A 24,701-nucleotide genomic window follows, 5' to 3' on the forward strand; every position below is an offset into this window, starting at 1 on the left:
AACTCCAAGAACACTCTGAGCAAGTTGTCTGTGCCCGGGAACGAAGCGCGATATTCCATTTCGCATGAAACCGGACATTCATAGTCTCATACACAATGCGGCGTCTGGTTTGTACTCCCGCACGCAGCAGAGACAATTGTTCGTCCATGGTGATAGCGCAAGAACGTTAAAACGTTCTCGAATGTCCACTTCGAGAGAAGTGGCCAAATTGGTGCCACTGGTGATGTCCGTGTTTACGTATACGTATATCTATATACGTTCACACAATTCATGTCTATGACCCTTATCAGGGCTTCCCAGACATCGTTTGCTGGCTTCGCAAATTCTCTTCTTACTTTCTACCAGCGTGTAGAAGCTTCGGATCAAATATATACGGAATTGAAATTTATGTTTAACTCAAGTTTCGATGATACTCGCATTCGATTTAAACGTAAATCACATCGATAAAATTTTATCTTTACTTCGGTGCAATTGCGTGTTCCTGTTTATTTTCTGTGAATTTTTAAAATTCTGTACGGAATTCGATGTCATTTTGCAAACATGTTATTTCTCGACGACCAAATTTCGGGTGGATACAATGAACAGACACCCAAGAAGAAGCTCTTCGTTGTAAAATTCTATGAAATTTCGAACTGGAAGCATATAAATAAGAGACCTGAATGGATATCGTTTTTTTTTTCAACCTCCAGGGAAAGAAAAATATTCGTTGTTACAATCTAAACAGAATGAGTGTGAACCGATGGAATTCGTTTGTTTGAAGTGAATCGAAAAGACCTGAAAAACAGCATGAATGCTGAAAAAAAAAACTATATAGAGACAAGTACATTTATGTCCTCTGGGCAGTTATCCGTAAAGTCATGGAAATCAATGGGTGGAAGACTTTCAATTCAAGAAACAAAACGTTGTCAAATAAATGCAGAAGTTGCCAAGCACATCGCATTACGAACGAAAAAAATTACTAGTACAACAAATACAAACACAAAACATTACAAAAACAAATTGTGACCAAAAAAATTAGAATCAATATTTTTTTTTAAATTACCAATAAAAAAAATTTATAAACCAAAAAATTGAAACAAAAAAAATTTGGCCGTTGTACTTGGCGTTTTTTTTCAAGCTAATATTATCTAATTTACCTTCATCTTATACTCAAAAATTCAAAAGTCGAGTAAAACGCCAAGTACAACGGCCAAATTTTTTGCTAAAGCCAAATCCAGGGTCAGATTAGCCAATATTCCTCCAAATTTTCAAGTGAATTTCGAAATACCGTGAAAATAGGTGGAGATTGCGAAAAGTGACCGTTGAGAAAAATTTTGTTGACCTAGATCTAGAATGTTTCTCGTGTTTTTCGAAAGTTCTCATTAACAAGGTTTTTAGACAATGTTCTGGATTTTCCGATTCTCACAAGTGACCCAAGGATCTCATTGCCAGTATCCACTTTATTTGAAGCCCTTGGGCTCAAGGAATGTCTACGTATAAATCAGTTTAGATTTCACAAGATCGGGATAAGCGATGAGAATTTTTATTATGAAGTCCAAAGGCTTTGGATGTTTCCATGGGGCGCTCGAGATTCTGTAAAATCGTGTTGACCAATTGACTTTGTTCTTCCGAGTAGATGTACCAAAACTGCGATCATGGAAAATCACTCCGTGTCGGTTTAAAGTAAAAAAGAAAAAAAAAAAAATTGTGCACCGTTTTGTTTGCAATCGATCGACGTCAAAAAATGTAATTGAAACTTGAATATTACCTTAGAAATCAATTGACTAAAATCCTTTCTTATAAAAAACATTTCGATATATCAAAATGTGAAACCTCTGTTCGTTGCCATGGTTTTGTTTATTCGTTGTTATGGCCGAATTGTTGCCAAGCATCATTAATTGTTGCCGCCGAGCACATATGAGATGTCAAAATTAAAGCGGGCGTGTAGCGTCCACGTGTCGCTAATTTTAATTAAAATTGAACATAACGCTGAACAAGTTTATCGATCTTACGGTTTATATTCTGATTTAGGATGTTTTATCAAAAGGTAATGATTAAAAATAATGAATAAAAAACTCTTGATTATCTCTTCTTTCGGATCAACAAAATCTTTACCGGCCCGTTAGCCTTTTTTGCTTTTGGACCAGCAAATTTTTCAATTGTACAGCGAGACAAGACTCTGCAAGATCGGAGTCGAAAAGAAACATGCAATAGTTTTGCTGATGGCTGAATTTTTCAAGACTCAAGATTTCACAGTGTCGACGACGAGATGAACGGTGGTGTGCGAATCGTATGTCAACTTGGGGAAAACACAAGAAATCATTCCCTGTTTGTCGAGTAAAGCTCGCTTGATTTGTTATAAAGTCTCCAAAACTTGTGTGTAAAATGAAAAGTACCAGCAAGCGAAGCCATGGATGCCTATCGACACAGAACAATTTTACGGTGCCTAGAACTGCTCTGACTCGACCGCATATCATGAACAAATAACGCAAATGAGAATTACTGAAGTGGCGTCAAGCTTCTTCCTCATTTGATCGACACTGGGGATATTATTACAATATTCTGCAATCGAAAACATTCAATTCCTGTTACATTTCGAAAAAACGTTTATCAGAAAATCTTTAAATCACAAATGACGTTTTAAAATGATTTGATTCCATCCAATAGTCGTTACTCTTTCAAAAGTTTTCCTGAAATTCAAGTCAATAGTGGACATTTTTTCGCTTACTTGATAATTATAAAATGCATGGCAGAAAATATAGCACTGGCATTATTAACGTTTTTTTTATCAGAAATATCCAAAAGTTTGAGAATTTCAAAAACATTGCTACGAAATTTTCTCAATGCGTCGAGCCTTTGACTAGAATATTAAACCGTTTTCTCAGTGTTTTTTCAGACAATGCGTTTGCTTCTCTGCTCGATATGTTGTAGTCCCTCGATCTCTTTTGTCACTCCTAGGTTATTTTATTTATATTTTCCAAGGGAAACTTTCCAATTTTTGATAAAATAGCATAATAACAATGATAATGATCAAGTCTGGTAAAATTAAATTTTGGAAAAAGCTGATGAAAATTATTGCCATGACAAAGATGCAGAGACATTGATCTTTTTTTCAAATCTTTCAGAATCCAAACTACATTCTCAAGGTAGAAAAAATCTCTAATTCATTCTAATATACATTATTATATCATTTACCATCGATCCGAAAAGCATCGGGAAAACTATTGGAAAAAACTTTTATTCGAAAATTCCGTTGCTATCTACTTTTGTGAATTTTCGAACTGACGTCAACGTCAACTTACGTGGCTCGGTGTTTAGTCTATAATGTCAATGAACATAGTTGGAAACAGTGAATTTTATATTTATTCTGTAGAATTAAAAATTCATTGAGTTGAGTCTCAAAATGAAAAAAGTATGTGAGAAAAACTGGAGAATCATAACATTTCCAAAGTTTTCAGAATGAAACGTTTCCACTTGATAATAATCGATACAAATTTTTGTGTTTTTCAAAATTTCTGAAAGAATGAACACGCGACAACTGCTTTGAATGAGCAGAGATTTTCGTAAAACTTAAATAAAAAAGCGGCTCTGAATCGAGTCCCAGTTCCGCGCGCTATTTTGAAAGAGGGTCTAACAAACTGTTCATCGTTGCCCCATGGTTGAGAACAAAAAGAGATATGAACATAAAATAAAATGAATCGTTCCGTGTACAGTGTAGTACATGGACCGGAACCGAATCTCTATCGAAACTCTCTCTCTCTCTCTCTCTCTGTCTCTGTCGGTCTGCACGGGCGTGTGTATGTAGTAGATTTTCATGTCGTGTATAGGACGACTCACAGAGACGAGTCTCGGTATATTGGAGAAGCGAGGGTTTTCTCCCGAACGCGCCTATGGTAGTCCACCATGCGCCTAAAATCGATTCTGCCGAGAGACACAGCATGGTATGGACCTTCCCGTCGCTCCTCGCAGCATCCCTCCCACACATTCCTCTTTCTCTTACTCTCGCAGTCTTCCTCCCTGACTCTGTTTCTCTCTTTCTCCCTCTTTCGCCATTGATTGCAGTCTCGCTTGGCCGTCGTAACTCTTCGATTGCCGTGTACCCAGTACGCTGCTCTTTGACTATATCAGACTCGAATGATACACGTATTTTACTCATTCGCACACTAGAGAACGAAATAACAGAGTACTTTGTTTTTCTCGTCAGCTGCCCTCCTCTATTTACACTCATTCGCTTTTCCTCGTTTTTTTTTTTCATTCTAACTTTCAACTGGGAAAGTGCGTGAGGTCTACTCGACTGAATGGAAGTTGATGATGTTGCTGTCAACTCATAATTGGTCGTTGAAAACCTGTGAAAATGAGAAAGAAGAATACTTAAATGAATTACAAGTCTGGGGTTTCTCGTCGTAAAGATATTCTTTGCTTTACGACGGCGATGGAGCTCTTTTAGGGTGAAGATGAATCATGAAGAGACGAGAGACTTGGAGAACAAGTATCAAAATCGTAATAGGTTTGTCAGCATCGATTACGACGATGAGAAAGAAATTTACAAAATTCTCATTTTTTTTCTCAACTGTTCGATTTTAGAATTTCCATTGTCTTTGCCAATTATCAGCTAATTATGGAAACACTATAGAGTACTTGGCGTTCTTGTCAGTAAAATTTAATTGTTCACGTAATTCGTCGAAAATTAGGTCGATCACGAATCTCGAACAATTATCGAAGTGTTGAGCTTCCTGTCGTGCGACACACAACCGTCGAGAACACTAGGACTTTTGATTGGACCTGACAAATTATCTGGAACAGTGCACGATAGCTTTCCAACAATATAAATATGTGAGACGAGCACGATTTTCGGGCATTAGCCATACTCGCCCTGACTACGAGCATGCTGACGCAGCGATAAGAAAAATGTTGTAGTTTTCTCTGTGCCTGTTGATGCGCCTAATCATGAAGACCTTTGCAATTTTTACAACCTTCTTTTGGTCCCCGATGCTGGTGAGTACTGCACATTCGAGAGAATAATCATCATTTTCGTGCTATCAGAACGGAAAAATAAACAAAATTTCATATGAATTTATGATTAGAAATTAACTGCTCGATTATTTTAGTACCCGGCAGAGTCATGTTTTTTCTATTTTTATTTGCACGTCATAAATAACATTTAAACTAGTAGCATAAGAATTCGGTCGTAGAAATATTGAGAAGAAACTCCATTGCAGGCATGTGTGAAAAGAATCAGAAGTTCTGGATTTGACGTCACGAAGAGTACTAAATATTCTCCACTTTACGACGGTGATAAAATTTTTTAGGGTTTCTCTGGCGCACACATATACGTAAGCGCATTTGTACTTTGCTTATCCATTGAGCGGAGCGAGTGAGTAAAATTCGTACAGAGAAAGGGTGAACAATTTCGTTTTATTCGAAACATAAAAAACGAGGATTTTCCTCGAGGGTTATTTGAATTTACAGGATGTTTCGAAAGAACCGTACAAAATTTGTGGTCGATTAGATTGCAGAATTGTGAATCGACTTTTGGTCACAAAGTATCCTCGAGTAAGCTGGCGTCCTTGCGCTGACGTACTTGTAAATAATCCCAAATTCTGCTTCGCAATCAGAATGCCTCAAACGAATTATCCTCTCCGATGATTTGCAAAACGATGTGAATGCAGTTTTTTATAACTTGTATGTAAAATGTGAGCCGAAAATTGGATGAATGTGAATACGGAAAAGGGTCGTACAGGAAGGTCGTCGAGTTTCAACAGTCTGCAAGTATTTTATCGTGTGTGCTATGTGGGATTGTGCAGGGGTGAAATTTTGCGAATGGGGAGAACACGGCAGGGGCTCCTTTAACGCTCGCTTAATTTTACGGTCAGCCGTAATAGTTTCGCGGGCAAATTATTATCACCGAGAAAGCTCTAACTGTGTGTATTGTGCATATATGTATATTTGAGGTTTCTGTAGAGCACAATGATATAGAGAAGTGCAGGAGAGTCTATGTGAGAGGACGGACGCGGCGCGCGCGGGGGAATAACGATGGAAAATTATCCTCTGAGTTGGCCCATCGTCATCATCGTCGCAGTGGCCTTTTCGGGTGGCTTTATGGCGGCAAAGTTTATTAGCTGTCGTTTCCTCGGAGTTCACTCGGCCTCGGTACTGAATGCTCAAAACTTGGAACTTTCGGTCGCATACGCCTCACTCCCCTTCATCTAATTTAACGAACTTCTCTTTCTCTTCGCACTTTCCCGTGATGCTTTTGGGTACCGCACCCTCTTCCATGCTCGCGACGACTTTGTGCCACTTTTATGGATGTTGGAGAGTCGAAAAAAGCGGATTATTCGTCTCAAAGCTTCATCCAAACGAACGGAACTACTTTTCTATACTTTTTCATGGTCTTCCATCTCCTCAACTTCCCCGCTAAGTAGCTTCAAATAATTATTAGGCAGTTTCTTAAGTCAATTAATTAACGAGAGAGATTTGGAAATCCAGTTGTCTTGCTGCATCAGAAACTCGACCACAATTTAACGGAATCGTTGTTCGCATGCGGCTGGTTTGATCCCCGAGTGATTCACGGCTTCGAACAAGCGGCAGTGCTCCTGGAATCCTAGCGATGTTAATTTCACGGAGAATCCCACTGAATTCCGGTCCGGGTTCCTGGCCCTCACGCTCACGATCCTTCGGCGACGGCGGCGATCCGTCTGCGTTTATTTTCAAACTCGGAAAAGAGCTTTCTCCTTCTTCCTCTCTTCGTCTCTTGACTCATCCTCTTTATTGGCGTATATGTATATCGGCGTGGCGAAGTGATCGCTTCGACATTCGTCACCCAGCAGGTCCTTTTAATACGAAAGGAATTCGCGTGCGATCGAATTCCACGATTCAATGGAGACCAAAAGGTACCGTGAACTCTAATTAAAAACTCATCAAAACAAACTTTCGGGAAGCAACAACCAAGATATTTTTCATCTACAAACTTTGTCTAACAACCGTCACAGCGTTATTAAGAAACAGTGATCCACTTTTGTCGAATCAAGAGACGCGGTAGCGACTCGACGCCGAGTATTAAAAGAAACAACGAGAGTGTAAAAGAGAGAAGCCAGCGTGAGCCCTGCCGCACTCTTATATACGCGAATATGTCGATTTATGACGTCATAGCGTTTTATCGAATATTCGTCATCGTCTGACCAACCGAACTTCCAAAATTGTCGGTCAAAGGACTCCGTAACTCCTAGAAAACCATTTCGGACGAGTGGTCGATTGTGATAATCACCGACTATGCCATTCTTCTAGCCGAAGAGTCTCAACCACTTCGTTTCATTATTCTTGGGGAAGTCGCACCTGAGCCTTCCCCGAAGTATAGTCGACTAAACGACCGTGTCAGGAAACTTTGCCCTGTAGCTCGGGGCTTTATGTACACAAGCAAAGGAGTTGGAATGAGGAGTAAGTCATGGGTTGGCGAGGTCCCGAGTTTTCGGAATACTCGAGCGTACGCTTGCATACACACGAAGTAGACAAATCCGGTAGTCCTCGTCGTAAGTTTTGCTTCCGGTTAACATGCCACCTAACGTCACTTACACCTTGGCATGTATTTATATATCCCGATGGCCTCGATGCCGGGATCCGAAGTAGAGGAGAAGCGCAAATCGTGGAGGGAAATACCGGAGCCTGCATCCTGATGTCAAGCAGCTTGGCTCGCTCCATTTGCATAAGTGCCCCGCGACGCGCTTCGAGTTTCCAACTTTTGGTCTTCTGCGTCCTAACCGCAAGCGTCGCATGCTTTTCTCTTTGCCCTCATCGCTCTTCGTTCTTCTCTTCCCACCTCGCCTCGCTCGATCCTTATTTCTACTCATGCCACTTTGCTGTACCAGTAGTGAAAGTGAGACGTGCACGCTGATTCGACGTCCAACATTCACCAGCTCCCCACCTTCTTCGGGTCATTTGCTCTTCACTGCCTACAGCTCTCACTTCCCTCCTCATCTCACACATCCAACATTATCCCAGAAGCTTCTTCTCCCTTTCACTCACTACCCTGCCTCCTCCGGGCACGTATGACATTATTGTTACGTTATGCTCTTGCATCCCAGAGTACTAACCATGAGGCCACGCCATGAACCCTAGAGACGTGCAATCACCGACCTCAAGCCACTCTCCCATCACGATATTCTTCAGGGATCGTCACGTACGATGCAACAGCAGCTAACCATTACGAGCTTTCTATCGACGCAACTGCTTGAGGATCGATACAAATTCGACCCTTCCCGGCCCAACACTCTCCTTTTCTAATCACTTACTCAAGTTATTTATAAGCCTTTGACACAAACAAGTCAAACTGTTGGAACCGTTGCAGCTAAATAACCCGCCAGTTTATTGTTTATTATACTTTCATTGTGCCACGTTTTTACGATAGAGATTATATCGGACCAAGGAAATGTTTGTACATTAATGAATATCGTAGGAATCTTAGGATTTATCTTCATACCGTTTCTTCACACTTATTATAATATTGTGACGAGGTTTCTCAAGATCTTTTGGTCGAGAATTTTCTCAGATAAATGAAATGTCTTCATGTGGATATTCGTTAGGAAACAAGGATCGTTAGCGAAACAAAGTGTTTGCTTGACACTTGACATTCCACCTGTTCCTTCAGGCTTTGGTCGCGAATAAATTCATGACAAAACATGGTTTTTTCATTATTTTGAGAACATCTAACCCTTTTTAATGTAGAATATTGAACGTATGTTTTATTAAGCATTCCGCATTGTGTATTTAGTACAATTTGACTGACCGCGTGCTTGAATAATTGCCTAATTTTTCACCCCATTTTACTGGCCTCCATTTTCCGATTTGGGTTATATAATAAAAATAAATGCCGCATCTTTGAGTGGAAATTCACTGCTTTTCCTTCTTTTTCGCATCCAGGCACATTCCGTATTTAGCTGCTACTTCGCATTCATCGTCGCTCACCTCCGCTGCAACGTTAAGAACAAAAGTAGTGTGGGTTCATAGAATTTCAGAGACCTTCGTTGTACTTTAAGATTCTTACCCTCCGATTTGCAACTCTTTATCATTTCGGTTATTTCCTCCGCCTTTTTGGAGTCTAATTCCTCATCTTCTTTAATCAATTCTTCCAGTTTGTCGAACTGGAACTTGGCATCTTTCATCTGAAATCGTCAATCGTCATTTTTCTCCAACTACAAACTTGACTCGATTTCCTTGAACGGTTTTTTTTTTAACTAGAGCAAATCAATGTTTGTTCCGTCTTGTACGTACCAAATCGCCTTTCCTCATCAAACAGGCCCAGAAACATTGAACTTCTGGGTTTTCTATGCCTTTGTTCTCTGACATAAGCTTAAGAGTTTCTGTTTGATAGAACACGTCAAAACAGTTCATTTAGTTCGTTACATTCATTGTGAAATGTTGCGTTCCTCGTTGCCTTACCTTCCGAAGGATTGAGCTCTTCAATGCATATATCGATGTTCTTTTTTAGGGCCTCACCAAGCGGACAATTGTCCTCATCTTCTGCCTAGCAGTACAAATTTGAAGCGACATTAATTAAATGGGTATTTTGAAACGGAATGATCGAAGTGATCGTAATACGAATGGTAGTAATAGAATAACTGTGGATTCCAAAGTTCATTTGTTGCATGGAATTGGAAAAACAGGAGGATTCGTTTTAGTTATAAAATGTCAAGGCAATGGCGAAAAATAGAATGAGCAGAACTGCCGAACGGAAAAATAATCGAGCAAGAAATATTGTAAGGACGATGTTAAGGTAGTTCTGTCGTTTTTTTGAAATCTTAAAAATCGGCTGAAATTTCAATATGATGTAATATAATAGCCTTCATGAACCGACTGACAAAATTTCAAATCGATTCGCCATTTTTTTGAGATATTCGCGATTAAAAATGGGTCATTTCACTTGGCACGCGGAACGGAGACATAAACAGTTGTGACGAAATGGCAACAGTGTACGGTGCGGAGAACTGATAGGCGCAATACAAAACAATATAAAAGCTTTTTTCTCAAATATTCAGCCACTTTTCTCGATTAAATTGCCATTATTGTACACCTTTCAACTTTTTTCGCGACGAGTAAATAAGATTTTGGGAAACACTGAAATGTTGACGCTCAACGCTATAATAATACTGGAGAATGGAGTTGTTGCCACGATTACAGTGCCACTTTGTATATGTGTAGAGGACCTATTCGTGCATGAGGCGGGATTGTGTAGGACAGAGGCGGAGTGTACGAGCTTTGACAAAAGCGTGGATGGCCGGCAGCACCGTATAAGCATTGGATTTCATTGTACGCCGTGGCCCAAACTTTTAGCTCGTAAGTTTACATTTTTTCTAATTGATAATGCAGAAAAATGAATCGTTTGATATTTCAGTACTTACCAGGGCAAGGGCGAAAAACAAAGTGACGAAAATGGCAACGGTCTTCATGATTTTTTCCTTTTGTTGGATAAAAAAGAGAGTCGAGCAATATTTTTTTTGTCGTAACGTCGTTCTCGTCGTCGTAGATTATCGTGCGACTGGCTAATGATCAAAGATTCCACTCGTTGCTCATATTTATATTGTCAAAAGCTGTCGTGCACTGTTCCGGACAACGTATACAAGCGAAAGTCCCGGAATCCTCGACCTTCGTATATGCCGCACGACAGGAAATTCGACGCTCCGATAATTGCTCGAGATACGCGATCGACCACAATCTCCGACGGATTACGTGAACAATTATATATTGTTCTCGCGAGAACATTAAGCACTTTTTTGCATTCTCAAACTAGCCAAGGAGTGATAAAACCTTAACTAATCAACATTCAGAGGTACAAAATCTTCCGATTTGAGAAGTTTTCAAAGTTTTTCTACAACTCATTCTCTTTCATCAACTGCAAATATAAATTTGCAAAATTTTAAATCAACAATATATTTGTAGGATTGATTCAAACAACTCCGATTTCTTTGAATTAAAGTTTCTTACGACGACGCAAGGACATCGTTGAATCAATAAATTTCATTTAGTTCGTCATGATTTGTCGATGAAGATACTTTTCACTCGTAAGATGTTATTCTACATCAGAATATATGCCCAGAAATTCAGTTGCGTCCTGAAATCAGGATCAATTGAAAAAAATGCTTGATGTTGCATGGAAGTTGTACTTCTTTGTGTTGCAAAATTTTTATTTGAAAAACTCGTTTTGTTAAGAATCTGTTGGTGTGATAATTGAAAAAACGGGAATGCAGACGGACAAAGAAAAAGAGCAACTTGATAGGAATTGATACTGTCCATTTATTTGATGGAACATCGCTCAGCAGTGTTAATATTGTCCTTGCGAAATGGTTTGACTAGCGACCGCAGGCTAATAAATAGTGCAAAAACAGTATTTTTCCCGCCCATTTTTGTCGTCCGTATACAAGCGTCGGGCAAATAACGAGTTTCGTCCTGGAGGGATGTTGGAACGTACATAACGAAAAACAAACGTGAAAAAGCTTTTCGCGGTCCGGTAGATCCATGATTTAACGCTGCTGGTCGTGCTGGAATTCGAACAATGTTAATTTCGTGGGGAATTGTGGAATTTGTACATACAGTTGCGTGCCCTATGAGAATGAGGATTACGAGCAATGGAGAACGAAAATGGGGGCGATGGAAAGAGCAGTCCGACAATCCCCTGTGGAAGCACGTGAGCTTTTCGCTTAAGCTGTCATTTGTACATGCAGGGAACAGGCATACGCACATTTTGAGGTAGCACGATCAACCCTTTCTCCTTCTCTCCGATAATTTTCCATATTTTTCCAAATAAATATCATCAATGGAAACAGTAATAAGAAACTAACATTAGCAAATAAAGTCTAATAATGATCGGAGCATCGTATGATAACTCTTCCCTTTAGGCGATGAGTTTCTAGTAATTTTTTTATCAAGAGATTATTTCCAACTCATTTTTCCGCCCGAAATTCAACTGAAACGGAAATATTTCGTCGAAAAAAACGTCTGTTTCACTTCTCATTGAAACGAAAAAACCTACCAACATTCCACCTGATAGTTGATCAACAACGGAATGCAATTTTGCGAGCAACAAAATTTTATTCGATAGGAAAAGAATTGTCAGATCTACACTTTTTTTATTCTTTCCCAAGGCTAACGCTCAACTTTACACGATCGCGTCGCAACTGCGCTCCTGATGAAATGTAACAATTTGTGCTGGTCATTACGGATCGCGCGTCGGTTGTTTAATTTGTTTACTTTTCTCAAGCTGCAGAACACGAAGAAAAAATGAGTGTAATAAAAAAATAAACGCGTTTAGTTCATAGTGTTGCAAGTCATTTGTAAATAAGTATGTTTGGACTGGAAATAATATGCAACCTATAACAATAGGAGATTGGGATCTCTCGGAAGCGTTTATGCTGATTGTATCATGATGAAGCTCATCCAGATCTTTTCTGAGCACCAAATGGCACCATCATTTCCACGAAGCGTTGTTCCTCTTCGTGTTACTTGAATGATGGCAAGACACACAGACTGATGATCAAGTAATTACGTTGACGCGTTTCTGTCGAATCCCATTGTGTTTGCGCATATAAATATATACGCCACGAAGTTTATTCCAGTAATAAGCCTCACTCGCTCGCGTCCACATCTTTGCGAAGGCCGCTTTGAACAAAAAGCTCCGATTCATCGTCAGAATTTTTTCACGATACGATTTTGGTTATGAAAAAAAAAACACGAAAATCTATCAATCGATACCTGGTTTTCCTGTATGTAAAAGTGTCGAAATACTTTTGTACCAAGAAACCCAAAAACTGTCACATTTGAAACTATCAATGTGAATAAATGAGCAATGCTTTTCTTTTTTAGAAATACTAGGGTCACCGCGCGCGCAAGCGCGCGCTTAAATAAAAATATTAATCAGGACTATTGTTTCGAATAGTTCATTACAAAAATCACGGTACCTACGGTCGAATAGTAATTGCGTAAGATCACTCTTACTAAATTACTCCATCACTTCACTCTTATGTCGCTAAATAAATTTTTCTTTACACCTCGGTCGAAAGTACGCAGTTTTTGACCAATTTTAGTACCGAAAGTACAACATTTCTGCACTGTCAAAACTGCACGCGCGTCATTTGTCTCAGCGGGAGCAAACAGTTTTGTCTGCATTCCGAAAGGTTTGACATAGTTTTATTGACGTGATTTTTTTGACGTTTGACGTTTAAATCGATATTGCCTACACAGTTTTTGAGAAAGACTGTGTCTAGTCGTCTGGAAACCGTATGAATAAGGTTATGTTACCAAAACAGCGCTAAACTGCTACATGTCCGGACGAATAATATGTATTTATTCTTCTAGATAAAATCGATGCGACGACAAAAAATAATGTAATCGAATTGATGAAATGTCCGAAACAATGGTCTATTTTCAGATGCATAGGAAGGCAAATATTCATATAAATTATCAAGTATAGTAGCGGGAAATATTCATAGAGAAATTGTTAACTGCATGTAGCGAAAAATGAAAATGCGTGGAATAAATTTAACAAAAGCAGTGACACATTACGAAAGTACACACTTTTCTTTAAACGCATTGTCTGATCGTCCGGTTATCGTATATTTAGCATTAGCCTATTCGTCCGTATTATATATTGCTGCTGAGAACTTTTGTCGTGTGTACTTTCGTAATCCGTAGTCCGGACCATCCGGACTTGTAGCAGTTTAGCGCTGTTTTGATAACATAACCGTATTCATACGATTTTCCAGATTTCTAGATTTCTAGACATAGCCTTCTTTAAACTATAATAATTGTATCGTTCGATTATTTATACTTGTTCCGTTATTTATAACCTAAAATATAAAAATGGCATAAGTTTGAACTTTTTATTTAATTATATTTGCTGTTTTTTGTATTGATGACTGCCCCCGACCAGCTGGCACTCGCTTCGCTCGTGCCACAAATGTCGGGGCAGGCATCAAAACATCTATCGATAGATGAACATTTCGGAAGAAACGTTCTTTCGACCGGCTGTAAAGAAAAATAGTATAGACCACACGGGCAGACGTTTGAAAGCCCTTGTAGTGTAATATACTATATCTGACACGATCGCGATCGAATGTGTTGCAATTGTTTCCTCCTTTTTTTTACGATCTGAAATACGCACATGAACGAACTCCGAGCACAACATAGACAACCAATCAAAGTACGTCTATAGCAGCTTCAAAAATAACTCGCACTTCGAGATTTCGTGACAACTCTTCTTTTATGAAAGGATATGCAGCAGCGTTGAGGTGTTGCTGCGCCTTTTTTGATATTCAACTTTAAAAGCTCCTATTCCGTAGAAAGCGTTGTAAAAGAAAAATAAAACACTATTAAAACATATGATAGGACCAAAAATAAAAAAAACTCTTGTTTTAGTAACGAGAAAAAATATCAGAGTTAGTTCGCTCCGAGATATCATTCATTGCACACGCAACATTCTCAAGAAGAAAGAGTTAAAAAATTCTCATTTATATTCACTTTTAATATAATCAACTCTACACACATTAATTCAATTATTATTACAATTAAAACAACAATTTCAACAGAAATTGTATACATACGCGGCAGCGATCGGTCTGGTCAGCCGATCCAGAGCCCGAGGTCTGACCCTCGATAAATGCGACTTCGAAAGTCCATAGAAGTCGAGATCATTTGTTCATAATCACTAAGTCAATACTAATTTCCTCCTAATTTACATCGAATATCTCACACATTATTATTCACATCTATACTTTTCAATTTGTTTATATCTTGTTATATTTAAACTGGTTCAAATAAACTGGGATTTTTATGCCTTTTAAATGCTATTTCCCAAAAACCTTATTGATATTTTTTAATTTAATTTTAATTTGAAAAACTTAACTTCATAAAGCAAACAGCTCCCGATCTCGAAAAATACATCACGTGAAATCGGAATTACGATGATAGGAACGACATAATGGGATTTAAAAAAAATGAACAGAAATAGGGTAATATGGGGCAAATGGACACATGGGACAAAACGGACACAGTGTCCATTTTGCCCCATAAAGTTGAATTCCGGGGCAAAACGGACTTTCCCAAAACTGAAATTTCATAAAATGCATAAAATTTTTTTTTCGGTTCCAAATCATGTTCTGACCATAGATCATGGTAAATTGTTGAATTTCACGGTAACATCCCCAAAAAATTCAAGTTTCAGAGCAAAATAGATCCCAAACTACTTTCTCACTATCTATTCGCTTTTTTGACTTATTTTTAAAAACCACAATAGTAATCAAAGTACGAATAAGGAAAAAAGGTTTTTTATTACTCATAGTTGACATCTTGGTCTTCAACAATTGTACACAAGGTGTGTGCCCATTTTTTGCATGTTACACAGGAAATCCAATCTTCGGAGGACGACGAATATAATAACCCTTCGCAAAAAATGCAAGAAACGTCTTCAAAAGACGAGGACTTAGCTGTCTTGGTGAGCTTTTTTTTCTGTCTGCTAAACTGCTACATTTCGAAAAATTTCGGTATTTCGATTTTTATGCCTTTTGAAGGTTGTATCCGTTGTGCTTTTTTTTTGAAGAAATTCCGGAAACTAGGACCATGAATCAATGGTGGGACTCCGATATAGTGCGAACACGAAATATACCCCAGCACGATGGACCCAAAGTTGATTTTTTGCATTCCTCAAAAACTTGACAGAAATGGGATTTAAGATTTGACTCATTTCTTTTCATTCACATCCAAGGAATGGAGCCTGAGAGGTCCCATTTCTTTTCCCATATTACCGAGTTAGCATTCTATTCGATAAGAGTCGCTTGGAACGGCTGTATTTCGAAAAATGTCGGTTTTTCGATTTTTATGCTTCTGAGGGGCTGTGTCCGTTTTGCCCCGAAATTTTTTTTTTACAAAATTCGGGAAACAAGGACTTGGCATCAATTCTGGGACTCAAAAATAGTTGAAAGACCATATGCTCATCAATGAAACTTTCTTAAATCCTTAAGTGTCCATTTTGCCCCATATTACCCTATAAATAATGTAACAATTATTATTCTACTGTAAATCGCAAGAGGAAACACTACAAAAAATTTTCGAGATCAGATAATTCCCGAGACAAAAGGGAGAACATTTATTCAACCAAAATATATAACATCAGATCGAATTCAGGCACGCGCAAGAACAATAAGAACAAAATAAAAGAACGGGTCGCGTCAGTCCACAAAAATAGGAATAAAGAACAGAAACTGATTTGATTTTGTTTAGTTTTTCATCGAATCACACCAATAAACTTATCGAGCAATGTAGATATATGATCGCTCGCTCATTCGCATACACACGCACTCACACCCCTCCAGTACACATACTCGTACACGCACACATACGCGCGCGAAGATTCGACGAGCTGGGCGATGAGGCTGCGACGGGCGACGCCGGCGATATTGAATAACAGAGAAATATAATTCGTGGGACTTATCTTGTTTTCTCGTCTGATCCCTCGTTGGCTCTGTGCTCCGGAAACTGGAGAAATGTGTTAAGTCGTGGTGAGTTGATCGAAGATGACTCCTTATGAATTTCGGTGTAATTGGGGCGGCCAGACCCAATTAATGACGACTCTAAACAATGCGATGGGTCACAGAATCCGTTCTTCTTCACGATGTTTCCCGTTCGACGTTCCCGGAGCAAGAGAGCGAGAATTTTGGCAGATGCGAACTCGCGACAATTTTGAAGTGCGTGAGTAGGGAGCAGGACACGCCCAGATCAATCGCTCGATCACAAGATCGAAGGAGCACAACTCGCGCGAAGTACGAAAATGAGGAAATTGCTCTTACAATAACGATCCAGGACAGTTTTATTGCAGAATTCTCGAGGTATGGAGTATCAGGCCAATCATATAGGAAACGCATATTTCTACATTGAAAAATTAGTACAAGGACAAACGCCTTGACGCACACTTCGATTTATCTTTTACTCGACTTTGTCGCATCCTTGCATCAGGCAGCGAAAATCATCATAAATACAGGAAGATTAAAAAAATATATTATCAACAATAATAATTATATTTAAAATAACGATCGTGATCATATAAGAATAAAAATATTACCGAGAGTCTCAACAGGAGGAATTCAACATCGACGTTTTTTTTCAAACCCGTACTAACAATAGTTGCATTTAGAGAACTGCCAAGAGCCAAAAATAAATATAATTTTATCCCTATATATATTTAAAAATTTTTATTAAAAATTAATTAAAAATTTTTAAATATATTTTGGAATTATATAATATCGGATGGTTTTAACCCAGAGGCAGAGAACAGTAGGATAACTGTGTAGGGATCGTTGGCTGAAATAGCCGGTTTATAATGGAAAACATACAAGAATTTATTCCCTTAACTGTAAACAACGACAGAATATAAATTCGAATTAGTTGCTTTCTCTCTTTTCGTCTCCCTCTCACGGTTTTCCGGTCAACTGATCATGCCAATCAATTATCAACATTGCTTCGGGCTTCAATACGTTATCCACATGATATTCCTCGTGGTTTTGCGTCCCTCCTGGTGATTCGTTGACACGACCGAACTCCCCTTTCCTGAATAATTCCGTTTACGTCGCACCCTGCATCTCGGATCTCCGCGCCGTCGTTTGCATCGAGCAGCCTCATATTTTCTCTGAGAGTTCACAATACTTGGTGTCCTCACCTGAAAATTCTGCCACTCCGACGCCTTTCCATCCTCTTCTTTACATCCCTCATGCTGGTATGAAAAATATCTGTCGAATAATTCAAATCCGTTAATTACATCGAGAGTTTTTGCACTAAGAAAATAAATGGATTGATTCAACAAAATTCTTCGCTGCGATCAAAACGAGTGAGTCTTTTTTTGACTCAACGATGTTCTAACCAGCAAAAAGCTGATTTAACCAGAAAATCAAGTGCTTACGATGCTGAAGTTTCCAACGTTGGAGTCCAACGAAATGAATGAAAAAAACGTTTTTAATTCACCAATTGTTTATTTCACGAATCGTTGGTGCAGCTTGAAAAACTACGAATCGCAAATTTGGCAGGGAACAAAATAGGAGAATTACTGGAATTATTGGAGAGTTTTTTTCGATCATTTCGTTGGACTCCAACGTTGGAAACTTCAGCGTCATAAGTGCTTGAATATGCTGAATTTTTGTTAAGATGACGAATGTAAATTTGTCTCTGACGATTTTTCGGCTCGGCAAATATTTTGTTGAATCGACAAATTCATTTTCTTAGTACGGGGAGACTATTTTCTCGTTTACATTACAGTGCCAAAGTTTATATTATGTTCGCTGCAGCGATCGAACAGTTCAAAATTCCTGCAACTTACACGATTCAAATTCATTTTGATTCAGATTCGTTTGTCATCGTTCTTGGAAACTAGACTCAGTAAAGCTTGAATTTTATTGGTGAAATGTATGGAATAACAGAAGAATAAAAAAATTGCGAATTCTCAATCGATTCCGTTTGTTCCTCCTCAAAACGTTTTGGTTCGTAACAAAAAAAGTATCACCAAGTTCCAGTGAATTAAAAAAATGCCTAGCATGGAGTTCTCGAATATTTTAGTGAATTAATCCAACGTTTGCGTGGTTCATTTTATGTCGAGAAATTTTGTGGAAACTGAGAGCTCGAGCGAGGGAGGGCAAACTTGAGCAAGTATGTACTTCGTAAATAGGATTCCCGTGTAACGGCCCATGACTATGTACGATATGCACCATCTGCATTTGTACGATGTACTACAAGCTGGGCCAGGGGTTCGAAGGAGGTCGGGAGGTTCGAAAGAAAAAGGGAATGAACCCCTACGAACGACTCTTGGCACATGTTGCTGGTCATAACCTCCGGTACAGACGCGCCGCTAATTGTGCTACAAATTGTAAGCCGAGACCTCTAGCGGTGGCGTCTGTGTACTGTTTGACTATGCGGATATATACATTTTACTTTAGGGTTTAGAGGGTGGAGTCGAAATATCAGCGATAGAGCTTGCTTAGCTTCATCGTGGCAGCGTGTTAATGACAACTAGTTAGGACAGTAAATACACATAAGAAACATAGATAGATTAGCCGTTTACAAATTACCGACTGATCTGTGTCCCAATAACATTTGGTAAACTGCCAACTCCGTACACACGCGTCGTCACTGTCCACTGAAATAATTCCAAACAATAGTTTTCTCAGTATGCTTCAATCGTCGATAGGGCACGATTATTCAATGTTTGTGAGATTAGAAAATCAATTGGCTCACTCTCGTTGAAACATTTCAGAGCAACTTCCTTTGATCGTTCGATCATGTCCAGGGGCATCATCATGTCCATATTCTTGTACATCACGTCCAACAACAGAACGCCGTCTTTCGCCTGTTAACATCATTTTTTCAAACAATCTTGATCGTTTTTAAGGAAATTCTTTAGCTACCAAATAGTTCACTCACGATTTTCATTTGTCCGTAGATACACAAGTAATAACATTGCAGTGGGTGATCGTCCTGGAAATCTCCTTTCCTCGCAAGAGCCAACATCTCTGTGGACAGTTTTTAACCAAGATTATTAACAGTAACAATGATAGCAAGAATTCAACCGCGAGAGTTGGAATCGGGACGAATCGTAGGTTGCACGAATGAAAAAAAAGCCTTTTTTCCAGTCATAGAGACTTCTCAAATTGCTCAACTTTTCGTTGGACTGATTCACGATCAATTGAGGACACGAGTCTAAAGATTTTGGAAGAAGAAACAAGCGTTTTGCTACCTTTGCAAACAAAAAACTAACTTAAAACGGTCCTTTTAAGGAGCTCTTTTTTGTTAGTTCGATTACTCTGCATCTGCAAGTTTCGAGCATGAGAAAAATATCGATTCCTCCAATCGTTCTAATCAATAACCTCTTCGAATCTTCATGAACACATGAAATATCGGGCAACCATGAAAAGATGCTATAAAATATCAACTCTAACTTCTGCGGACGAACACTTACATTCATGCTGCGAATATCAATGTCTTACATACCTTGAGAGACTCCCGACTTATTAATGCAACCCTTGGCTAGTCCCTTCACCGCGTTCCTTAACTGCGGCAAGGTCATCCTCTTCATTTAAAATACGCGTTGTAGAAAATCCGCGCAACATCCAGGATGGAGTCGGAACATAAGAAAAACACCTCGATTTCAATGTGACGAGTTAAACCGGTTCAAACGGAACATATAAATATATAACTACGATTATTTTTCTACATCATTTTCTCCCCTGTCAGAAACGCGTTTTCACATATTAGGAGTGTTGTTAATATTTCAATTTTTTTAAATCAATTTCAGGCAATATTCGTGCAAGCAACTTCATCATCGTCAAACTTTCATTGGAATACTCAATTCGAAAATTGAGCAAAATTATTGAGCTCTATGAATCGTTTTTGAATTTTTGTATCTTTGCCGTTCTTTGAGTACCGTTTTTTTAAGACCAGTTGTATCGCGTACACAAAATCTCAGTTTTTGGATTGTGAAATTCAAACTGTTCCAACACATTTTTCATAAAACCTCATTTTCCAAGTCTCTTTCCTCACTTTGAGCACTTGACAGATACTATCATGAAAAAGGTCGAGAAAATAGCAGTAAAAATAGGAGCGAGTCGGCCCCAAAGCGAAACGTCCCTGCGAAAGAGTGTGATTTTTTCGAAGAAAAATGGGAAAGCAGACTTCGTTCATTTCAAATGAAACGATCAAATTCTGCTTTCGATTTTCCGAAAGATAATTGCCACTTTTTCGAGAAATTGTTCAGCTTCGCATCCGCCCACTTTTCGTATTAAATATTTGAAAATATTGATTGGGGCGAGAAGAATAGCAAAGGTTACTCACAGCTTCCGTTTCCGAAAAGTTAAGAATCACCAACAAACCAGCAACCATTAAAAAAGTAAGTGTCGGCCGTTGCATGCTGAGAAATATATTGTTCCCAGCTTAATATGAGCTCTCACCAATCGATGGTCAATAAATTAAAAAGAAAGTGATCGCTTAACAGAAGATCGCGAACTTGGAAGCAACTGACGTTGGCTCATACGGTTGGAGTAGCCAATAATAAAAATCTGGTCGCGCAAGGGGACCGCTCGCCGCTCTTATATTCTCTCCGTTTCCGCAATCAAAACGATCATGTTTGACCGTTGCTCGACATCTCACCGTCCCATGCGAGAACGAAAATTACCGGGCAATCAATGAATCCTCCCGCCCCCTACACTACCGAAGTTCAAGACCAACGTACACAAAAAATGTTCAGTTCCCGTCGCAGGAATCTGTGGAAATTCTTACTCGAACAATGATTTTCTTTACGTAATGCATAAGGAGAATGGCAGAAAAAAATGAGCCACGCAGGGTATGAATGTTCCGATGTTATTCCCGTCATTCCGTAATTATATCTCCCCAGTAGCTGCGATCTCTTTTTATTGAAATCCATTGATGACATTATTACGTATAATTAAAAACTTGTTACTGATTCACCCGCCTATACTTTTCTCCCTCAAATTTCGTCTTTTTCACCTGCACTGTTAATGAGAAACGAGAAAAAAAGGGGTCTCGACCGATTGACCCATAAGAGGTGTAATCTCTCACGGGAAGAAAAACACTTCGGGATCTGCTTCGTATTGACACTTGATGTATTGCCAAGCTGCGACGCACCCGTCCGAGTCAAAGTCTACAAAAAGCACAGTCATTTCGAAACTGTTATTTTGGCTCTTTGCAGTGGAAGATTTATGATCGAAAGTCTTACAAAATCTCGGTATAATGGAACAAAGTTTCAAAATATGGCCGAATAGTTTTGAACAAAAAGTGAGCCCTTGCCTTGAACTGCGCACTTTCTTGCAGATGCGATACTTCGCTCTTGCAGTTCCTCTGGCATCATAACGGTTATTTGTTTGATTATTGGGTCCAGAAGTGGTTGGTTATTTTTGATCTGTGAGAAAGATTGTCATAATTGAAAATAAAATGATTGTCGTTCGGAGAAAATGGCACGAAAAGACAATGCAGGTACCAAATAGTTACTTGCCGTTTTCAACAAGTTCATCACGCACTTGATGTAGCACTGGAACTTTTGGTCCTCAGGAAAATTACCACTTCTCAAACCGGCTACGATGTCTGCTCGGTTAAGTCAAAAATGCCAAAAAAATCGTTTGTTTTTTATTCGGTCATTAAGCAGTTAAATTTGATCGTTTCGATAAAAGCGGTGTAAATTATATCGTTGAATCGGTACCTGGATCAGCGCCAGATTTTGGAATGCAGACGTTCCTGAAGCCCTTGGCCGCAGTTTCCATCTGTGCCATCGTCATTGCCTGAAATTCGTTTGGGCTCGTGAACCGTTGGAATTGTAAGTGACAAAACGAAAAGAAATTTTTGTAATTACTCCATCGACGCGGTTGTCTCTGAGGAAGAGGGCGCTCACGAGGAAAATGAGCCAACCGGAGTAACGAAGAGACATTTTACCACGAACAGTGCTGACTTGCGAGTAACTCCAATCGCGAACGACTCAACGATCCTTTTTTCGTCCGAGCAGTTTTACAAGCTTATATAAAGCCTGCGTAAGAATCTCGCTAATTCATTAGATTACGGATTAGGCTCGATCAGCTCTCTTTAAGCTAATCAGAGCCTCGTTCACCCTCGTTGATTGTATGAAATTTCATCACGTGACAAATATCCTTTTGCATGTCGTACATTGTCCAGAGCACAACATTTCTTCGTGTCCCTGGCGATTTCTTATTTCTTTTTTCCCTCAATGAGATCGTACTTATTACGTAAGCTAAAGAAGCTAATTGGGCACAGCGGAACTGGAGAAAAATCACGGTTTCATTATTTATCAGAGAGCTCATGTGATTTTCTTCATTACTAATGCTTCGGTACATGGCCAGCAACGCTCTATCATTTCAGCTGAATTATACGTTCGATGCGAACAGAAAAAACTCAATTACTTCTACATCTGTGTATATCTTCGGTGCTTCAAACGCGTACATTCTTCGGACAAGTTACAGGAGTTGAAAACGTGGCGCTATTCATTATTTCTAAGCACTTCTTTCATTTTAGCCGCGTTAATACATCAGACAATTTCCTAACACCGCAACGTTGTTTCCTGCCCCTGAAAATGATGCTGGTTCAATACGATACGAAGGACGCCATGTCTGACTCGGTGAAGGATAAACGATCATTAAGGACCAACCTGGTTGTTCGACGAATGCCTGCGATGAGTCGAGCTTCAGACCCGAAGTAGTTTACGATTCTTGGTCAGAGTTCATTGACAAACAGTAGCCAATGTGATCAACGTCGGTGTTGGTTTGCGAGTAAAGGGAGCTCGAAAATGGTCAGATCATAGAAAAAATGTTGATCAACTGGCGTTTTACACGAAGGGGGGAAATTCCGAATGCACTCAACAAAATCGACGGTCGATTTTGCTTTCGAGAAGATAATAATGTCCCTTTGAAGCTCGATGGTCCCAGAGGAAGGGAAGTGAACAAGACAATGTTCATCTCCTCATCGTATTCAAGAGCCTTGACAAGAACGATCCTCACGTTGTTCTCTTACCGTTCAATTGTTTCTACTCTCGTTGCTGCCAGGGTCCCTTTTTCAGTTCTTCACTAGGGTTTTTTTGTCTGTCGTTTCCCTAATGCCGATTCCTTGTACTTCGCGTGGGTCAATGAGGGTAGGAGAAAAAAGAGGAAAAGTCTGGAAGAGACTGATCAAGAGATGGGATGAAAATTGGAGAGAGAGAGAGAGAGAGAAAGACCATTTAGTCTCGACATCTGGAGGATCCGACAGGAACAGCCTGAGAAGAATACACCCCCGACTTTGCTCTGGCGCGTGTAAGCAGAGGAGCAGAGCAAGATTCAGGAGGAGTTTTGGCATTTCTCGTTCGGCCATTATAGCACAAGAGGCACTCTTGGGGCGTCCGATAATTGCGAGGCCTCTTTCTCTCCCACTCTTCCCGTTCATCCTTTTTCGTGGCAAATACGGTTATATGCGAGTTATATGTATATGGGTATAAATGAGCGTGTATATATACAGGACAATTTTCTATACGATCTCAGCGACGATTAATCTTGCTTGATATCCCATAAGTCATCCAATCTTTAGCGTGCCATCTGGAGGCCGTTTTTTGCCTCGCTTTCATGGCTAATCGACGAAAAATGGCTAAAACCACTGCGAAGCCTATATATTCGCAGGGCAAAGTCACTTGCTTAGTTCGCCCTCATCATATAGAGCCGAGCTCCAAACTCTCCGAACTACCAAAGTCTCTTCCAACTTCATGAGGACTAACTTCACGAGGAAAGTTGATAATGTTGAGATTTGTAAAGCGAAGCAACTTATCGCCGTTTAACATAGTACGAAACGCGTTCAAACTTTTCTTCAGCTTGCTATCAATCAACTCACTCGCTTCCATCAAACCCCGCAACCCTTTGTTATGCTAATTAGCTCTCAATTAAAGTTGGAGCAGCCACCGACCCATCGGCTCAACCAAAGAATTATTCTTATATAGAAGCGATCCCTTCGTACAGCGATTATCAAAACCCAGACTTGAGTTGCCAACAACTTTAAGCGGTCAAATTCTCGAATAAATAAAGTTTTCCCGGGGCACCGTTGATTAGATTTTTTCTCATTCATGGACATGGACATATATCTGCATGAAGAAACGAGCACGTGAGATCGAATAACTTATAAACGGCTAACCAAAGATCCTAATCACAAGGACATTTTGT

General features: G+C 39.4%; 3 protein-coding genes across 4 annotated transcripts in view; 1 reads left to right on the top strand and 2 right to left on the bottom strand.

Moving 5' to 3' along the window:
• Positions 1–24,701, top strand: part of spri (sprint) — a 163,902-nt gene that overhangs the window by 13,001 nt on the left and 126,200 nt on the right. The gene's annotated exons all lie outside the window — the stretch shown is intronic.
• Positions 8,686–10,527, bottom strand: LOC122416004 (uncharacterized). The gene is made up of 5 exons (XM_043428656.1): positions 10,371–10,527; positions 9,412–9,496; positions 9,244–9,332; positions 9,017–9,134; positions 8,686–8,942 (listed from the first exon to the last, which is right to left on the bottom strand). Exons 1-5 carry the CDS (start codon positions 10,416–10,418, stop codon positions 8,863–8,865), a joined length of 420 nt encoding a protein of 139 aa, XP_043284591.1. The 5' UTR covers positions 10,419–10,527; the 3' UTR covers positions 8,686–8,862.
• On the bottom strand, positions 17,330–22,511 carry LOC122416562 (uncharacterized). Its single transcript, XM_043429629.1, has 11 exons — positions 22,361–22,511; positions 22,211–22,289; positions 22,007–22,095; positions 21,802–21,913; positions 21,574–21,655; positions 20,830–20,905; positions 19,990–20,068; positions 19,423–19,511; positions 19,237–19,348; positions 19,071–19,138; positions 17,330–17,741 (listed from the first exon to the last, which is right to left on the bottom strand). The coding sequence occupies exons 1-11, from the start codon at positions 22,433–22,435 to the stop codon at positions 17,721–17,723; spliced, it is 882 nt and encodes a 293-aa protein (XP_043285564.1). The 5' UTR covers positions 22,436–22,511; the 3' UTR covers positions 17,330–17,720.

The sequence above is a fragment of the Venturia canescens genome, chromosome 9, assembly GCF_019457755.1.
Source record: "Venturia canescens isolate UGA chromosome 9, ASM1945775v1, whole genome shotgun sequence".
Lineage (NCBI taxonomy): Eukaryota > Metazoa > Arthropoda > Insecta > Hymenoptera > Ichneumonidae > Venturia > Venturia canescens.